The 6,842-nt window shown below is 38.5% G+C and overlaps 1 protein-coding gene across 1 annotated transcript; it reads left to right on the plus strand.

Annotated features, from left to right (window-relative positions):
* The first annotated feature begins 77 nt into the window (after positions 1–77).
* ENY2 (ENY2 transcription and export complex 2 subunit) lies at positions 78–5,554 on the plus strand. The gene is made up of 4 exons (XM_042869420.1): positions 78–302; positions 2,307–2,377; positions 4,435–4,509; positions 5,258–5,554. The coding sequence occupies exons 1-4, from the start codon at positions 235–237 to the stop codon at positions 5,332–5,334; spliced, it is 291 nt and encodes a 96-aa protein (XP_042725354.1). The 5' UTR covers positions 78–234; the 3' UTR covers positions 5,335–5,554.
* The last annotated feature ends 1,288 nt before the right edge of the window (positions 5,555–6,842 follow it).

The following is a 6,842-nucleotide window of genomic DNA, read 5'->3' on the forward strand; positions in this document are numbered from 1 at the left end:
TTTCCCGGCGGCGCCCGCGTTCGAGAGGACGGAGCGGGCTGTGCGCCGTGGGCCGGCGCCGCCTCCTGCTGCCGGGACTGGCGGCGCTGTGCGGGCTGAGCGCGGCGCTCCTTTCCGACGGCGCTGCCCGCGTGCGTAGGTCTGCGCCTTGCGCTTTATTTTAGTGCTCTTGGCGCCGCTCGTCTCGGTCAGCCTGACTTCCGTGCAGGGTGGTGGAAAACTGAGATTTGCAAAATGAACAAAGATGCCCAGATGAGAGCCACCATTAACCAGAAGCTGATAGAAACAGGAGAGCGAGAGCGGTAAGTCCGTGCCGAAACAGGCCCTCAGCGTCGGAAACGTGTAGGGTGCGTGGGTCAGTTCAGCTCCAAAGTCCTCAAATGTCTGAATGCCAAGATACTCTGTGTTATATAAAACTTTATGACAGCGTTACCTTTTGAAGAGTTTTAGTCTACTGTTACCATTTAAGGGAGAAGGTCTGATTAAAATGATGGACAGGGAGAGGTTGGCCTGAAACTCTAAGGCTTTTTCCATGCAGTATGTTGTGTTGGAGAACTGTTGCCTTGTACACAAATTGCTCTCCCTCCCTTTCCTCCTTTTCCTCCCTTTTTTTTTTTTTCTTCAGTTACATTGTGCTGTGTTCTGATAAAGAGTGAGACAACCCATTCATTTCTTTTAAAGTTTTTTTGTGTGCCTTCTTTTGTTAAGGAATGAAATACGCAGGGAATTGCATAAAAAGGCAGTTGTGCAAATCACTGTGTGTCCCCAGCAAAGACAAAGGAGCGAATGGCACGGTGTGGTACAGCAGCTAGTTTTCAGCCTTTTGTTGTCTCCTCAGTCTACCTGCACTGCATTCAGATACCATTAGCCTGCTTTTGACTTTCCAGTTCTTTTCTTTAAGTGTAGTTGTAACACTGTGTCCCAAAAGCTGCATTTTCTTCACTGTTCTATACCTGTGTAAGTAGGAGACTTTTTCCTAGGCCCCGACGCAGCCCTGTACCTACTGGAACCTTTTGGAGACTGACTTGTTTCTGTGCTACCTGCTCACTGCAACCGCTGCCTTGGTGACTTCACAGAGCTTCAACAAAGCACGCCATTGTTTGAGATGGTGCTGGGGCCTGTTTAACTGTAGAGTTTTGACAGGATGTTAAAAGCTGTACTACAAACCAGCTTGATCAGAAACTAAGCACTCTGATTTCTTGAGTTGAGAAATACCTGAAAGCAGTGAAATTTACCTGTGTAATTACTCTGCTTTCTCGCAGCAGTTTGTCTTCTATGCATTTCATAGACTGTGTATTTATATGTATATAAGTACCTGGTGCAGCATCTTCCTACACTTCATCTCTTCTGAAAAGCAGAATTTTGCTACGGTAATTCAGGATGGTACAAGATAAGCTGGCATACTAGCTCATAGGAAAAAGGGTGGATATGTTACTTTCATCTTGTTTCTTCTGTTCTTCAGTACTGCTTCTTTTCTAGTTTGCTTTCAGTACTCCCTTTCAATGTATGGTGAGCATGTATCACTGCAGTAGGTGGTTGTACATCTTGTCCATTTATAGTTTAAATTCTTATTTCTTATGCTTATAAATTTTAGGAAGCACTACAGCTTTTTTTTTTTTTAGTTCAATTGATACAATTTAGTAGAAAAGATTCTTCTTGTTGTTTTAACATCTAGATTTCTGTTGTGAAATCAGTCAGATTTCTCATTTCCAATTTGAGATTGAAATATCAAAACACTTTTTCAAGTAAAAAGAAGAAGTGCTACTGTTTTTCTTTGCTGCCCCAAGATGCAAGATCCCTATCCCTTCTTACCCAACACAAATTAAAACGCTATTGGAGAGACAGTGGACAACATAAATGGCACCAAATTCTTCTTTCAGAGAAGAGAGGAGGGAAGATTTATTTATTTTGAAGCTCTGGTTTGAAATAAAATATTTTGACTTCGAAAGTTGGTGTTTGCAACTAAATTGACTTAGTTCATACAATCATTAAGGTTGGAAAAGGCCACTAAGATCATCTAGCCTAACCACCAACTCACCGTCCTGCCCACTGAATAGTGTCACCAATTGCCATGTGTTCCTTGAAAACCTCCAGTGATTCACAGGCTTAGCTTCTAAATCAACTCCTTTTCACAGTTTACCATACATGGTAAACTGAAATTCATAGTAATTCAGGATGAACTTTGAATGCAGTTCAGCCATTTCTGCTGCTGTCTTGGAAGTTCTGCTATGAGTAGCAGTGGAAACATATTTGAGCTTGTTAGGGATGTTTGCTGTTCCTAACGAGTTTGTTTATTGCCTTAACAGCCTTAAAGATTTGCTGAGAGCCAAGTTAATTGAATGCGGCTGGAAGGATCAGTTGAAGGCACATTGCAAAGGTAATGATGCTCAAATAACTAGCATCCTTTGTGGGCAGCTGTGGCTGTGACCAAGTAAAGGTTCTACATTTAGGCTTTACTGCCTAACAGTAAATTTAAATGATGTTCAGGGAAGAGGAAACGATCCCTGTTAGTTGGTTTCACGTGCAAGAAAGCATCTTGCCATATTTAGGGGAAAAAAAAAATCTTGAACCTTTCTTCTAGTTTGAAACTTATTAAGCTCCTTATAAAAGTATTGGAATTGGTACACTAAATATTCATGACCATACAGCTTTTTATTTAGAGGGAGATGAGTTCTGTGCTACGGGTGAATAAAAAAAGGAGAAAGGAAAAGGGAGAACAGAGAGTAGTACACAGCTTAGAAAAGTATGAGAACTGTGTCATCTGTATACAGGAAAGAAAAGAGTATATTTGTAATAGTTTTTAACAATTATGAAAATAAAATAATCTACCTAAATGAGGAAAAACAAGCTGATGAACCATTAGGCACCTAAATCTTCAGTTTTCAGAAAGCCGTTTTTCATTACTGCAATTTACTGACTTGTAAACTGTTGTTTTAAGAATAGTATTTAAACCTCCAAGAGTATTACTAAAATAACTTATGCAAATAATGTGTCCATTTAGCTTTTACTTTAATTCTGATTTGATCTATCAACCAAACATTTATAGGACTGTGTTTGCTAGATTGCTTTCATAGACGGATTTGCAAAGAAGGCTGAAATGATGAACGCTTGCAGTTTTCTGCCTGATGACCACTGCCAGAGATTAGCCATTTATATAGTACAGATAATGAAAGGAATGTTTGTCTACCTTCTCAACTGTACACTTTATAATCTGCTGTTGTAAAGTTAGTTGAAGTAGTTGGGCTTACGTTAGTACTTAGAACTGTAACAGCATCTGCTGAGACAGCAAATAAAATTCAGTTATCCCTACAAAGTGCATAATAACCTCCAGTAGAAAGGTCAGAGTGTTGGTTGGTTTTTTGTTTTGGTTTTTTTTCCTTTCGTTGTTTTTACTGCTGATCAGTCTAGAAAGTCCTGCATGTTGGTCACAGCAGCCCCAGGCAACATACAGGAGTGGGGAGGAGTGGCTGGAAAGCTGCCTGATGGAAAGCAACCTTGGTTTACTGATGGACAGTCGGCTGAATATGAGCCAGCAGAGTGCCCAGGTGACCGAGAAGGCAATGGCATCCTGGCTTGTATCAGGAATGGAGTGGTGAGCAGGACTAGGGAAGTCATCCTGCCCCTGTACTCAGCACTCAAGGCCTCACATCAAGTACTATGTTCAGTTTTGGGCATCACAGTACAGAAAGGACATTCAAGTGCTGGAGCAGTCCAAACTCCACATCAAACTCCAGTTCTGCATACTGATATGCAGTTAAAACTTGCTTTAAACAATATTTATTTTAGGTTTATGCTTTTGAACTGAGACATATTTTCAGCATGAACTTTTGCATTTTTTTCAGTGGCATTCTATACGGTATAAATAAACAGTTTATTTAAATACCAGTATGTGTTAAAGATACAGGATATCATAAGCATAGCTTTTATTTATTTTATTTATATTGTTCTTCCAGAATTGCTTTTTAACTTTGCTGGAATATATAGAAATATATTGATTAAAATGCTTAAAGTAATTGTAAATAATTACTGCCTCTGTGAAGGAAAAATCTTTTTCAAATTCCATTTCTTTCTCTTTAGAAACATTGTTTACATAGCAATGAGATGAACAGACCAGATTGTAAACTACTAAACTTTCTAGTAATATGCACAATTAATAATGTTCAGATTAAGCTTAAGCTTTCTAAAATTTATTTTAAGCTATGAGGTGACAGATATATCAGTAGTGGTAGGTTTCCATCCTTATACCTATGTTATGAATTGGAGATCTAATCCACGGTTCGATGCAGTAGAAAAAGTGAATTAATAACCTAATCTAGGTCAAGAGCTAAAGGCTTCTCTAATGATCTGTGAGTGCTTGCTTTTTGTCTTAATCACACAAGGTTTGTCTTCTAATTAATGAGTTAAGGTTTCAAATATGTATTTTGTCTTCCCCAGATGTCATTAAAGAAAAAGGATTAGAGCATGTTACTGTTGATGATTTGGTGGCAGAAATCACTCCCAAAGGTAGAGGTAAGAAAGCACAAAAACAGACATAATAATACATTAATAAACATAACTACCTGTATTGCAAGAATATTTTGAAAGCAGTACTATGAAACTGCCTATGTTGGATACAAGGAAAAATGTTAATATCTGAATGTTAGCTCTGAATAAAACATGTAAGTTAAGTAACAGCTATTCAGCATTTGTAATGAACTGCGTGTGTGTAAACTACTACAGATTGTTATTTAGTCACGAGTCTGTATCTGTCTTTATGATTGATTTAATGCTCCCAAGAAAACATTGGGTATGAGGCAGAGTTGTTTCAAAATTCTGGTTCTCTTTTAAATGGAATTTCTGGATTAATGGTACTGGAATGAAAGAACAAAGGACAGTGCATATAAATGCAGGACATATGGAATCTTAAGATACTGTGGTCTTCTTTACGTAGTTCATGAACTCTCTAATAAGCTTTGGTGTTAGTGGGAGAAACTTTGTTCATTCTTAAAAAATAGGCCTTCAAAATGACTTACTGAAGATCCTTACTCTTACGTCATGGCTGAGATTGTTGCTTTTAATTTTGTGAAAGGAAGAAGTACCCAGGATTAGCAAACCAGTTTCTGGTCACTATATCCTGTTTACTGTTGAATAATTGTTCCCCTAAGACTTTTTCAATTTTCTTGACTGTGGCCAGAAGAAACCTGGTTAACATTAGTGTGTTTTTCCTTTGTTTGTTTGTTTGTTTGTTTTTTACTTCTTGCTTTCTTGTTTTTTTCAGCCTTAGTACCAGACAGTGTGAAGAAAGAACTCTTACAAAGAATAAGAACGTTCCTCGCCCAACATGCCAATCTTTAACTTCGTTGTCTTGGATACAGCATTTCTGTTTCTGCATTATGTCAGTCGTGTCAGGATTGGAATGCAGTTTCCATGCTTAAGGATTAAAGTTGGTGGGGTTTTTTTTTTTGTTTTGTTTTGTTTTTGTTTTTTTGTTTTTTGTTTTTTTTTTTAAGATGAGTTGAAATTTTGTTGCACTGCATCAATTTCTTGGTGTTATTTTAATAAAAAATTCTGTGGACTTGTGTTTCTATGGCTCTTCATCAGTGCACTGTAATAGGGTGACACCTGTTTCAGTTTTCAGCTTTTAGTAGTCCAGTTTTGTACAGTTGTGTAAAGTTAGATATTTTTTTAACAAGTATGTTATTAGGTAATGCAGAAGAGAAAAGAAATCCGAAAAATCAGCTCTGACATGCTGTTGAGCATTTTCTTGCTTATTTTTCCTAAGTATTGGGATAGCATGAAGAAATTCAAGACTGTCTTCTGTAGTACTTCATTGTTGGAGGGTGGTTCAAAGTCTCTGACTTGTGTTGTAAACACTCAGTAACTCATAAGAGGTTTAATGATTCAAACAAAGGCAACTGTGTCTCTTGTAAGTAATTCTCTACTCCTTTTTCTTTTCAATCAAAAAAAGTCATTATCCTGATATTGTTTTCTAGCTTAGCCAGTATTATTGGTAACTTTTAATTATGTGTGTGTTTTGAAATCTATATGATACAGTAATAATGCAACATAAGCCTCAAGATTATAATTTTTTAATTATTATATTTGGAACTGCAACATCAGCCAAGACTATGAATGATGGAAAAAATAATAAGAGTTGATGAAAAGGAAGTCGGGGAAGTGGCTTTGTAGGAAGAATGTTCAGTTTTAGGGAACTTCCATTTCAGATAAATTTCAATTGATAAGGAAGTGTAAATGAGCATAAGGAGAATCTCAACAAGCTACTAACCTGGCTACGAGGAAAAATTAATGACTGAATGTAAATCTAATTACTCCAAACTGAAAGAACTCCAAAAGGTATCACAGAGTTGTTCAGGCAATTTTGCTTACTCGGCAGGATGGCTGGCTGCAGTGGTTACCCAAGGAGTCCAGGAGGTGGCAGCCGCAGCCTGGGGATTGCCGTGGGCTCTGCTGCATCCTTGTTCGGCCACTTCTTCAGAGAAAATAATATGCTCTGTGACAGAGCTGGGTTTTTGTTTCACATGCTGAGTGTTTGAAGCCAGACAGCTGGGGCAGCAGCTGAACCAGTCCAGTTGGTGGTAAATAGCTGTGATGGAATGGCAGAGGTGTGATGATCGATGCTGGAGTGCAAGTGTATGAAATTACCTGCTCTGGCTGGAATTAGTGAGTAGCAGGGTGTGATGGATCTGCTTGTAATAGTACACCATACAAGGCCGAGTTCTTGCTGAGGCTGGAACTCGGCACAAGCCAAGGCTGGGGTCTGCCATGTAACACAGCTGCAGCTTTTTAGGCTCTGGCTGGTACTGCTATGAACCATGCCAGTTAGAGCATGCTTAAGTTTTTGT

This window comes from Lagopus leucura, unplaced genomic scaffold, assembly GCF_019238085.1.
Source record: "Lagopus leucura isolate 7727_CA_CO unplaced genomic scaffold, USGS_WTPT01 Super-Scaffold_100002, whole genome shotgun sequence".
NCBI lineage: Eukaryota > Metazoa > Chordata > Aves > Galliformes > Phasianidae > Lagopus > Lagopus leucura.

What these genes read in the sequence shown, in the direction of transcription:
- ENY2 (XM_042869420.1), top strand. Translation starts at nt 235, where the DNA reads ATGAACAAAGATGCCCAGATGAGAGCCACCATTAACCAGAAGCTGATA. An exon ending in GAAACAGGAGAGCGAGAGCG is followed by an intron (nt 303 to 2,306) that starts GTAAGTCCGTGC and finishes TTGCCTTAACAG; the next exon opens with CCTTAAAGATTTGCTGAGAG. An exon ending in AATCACTCCCAAAGGTAGAG is followed by an intron (nt 4,510 to 5,257) that starts GTAAGAAAGCAC and finishes TGTTTTTTTCAG; the next exon opens with CCTTAGTACCAGACAGTGTG.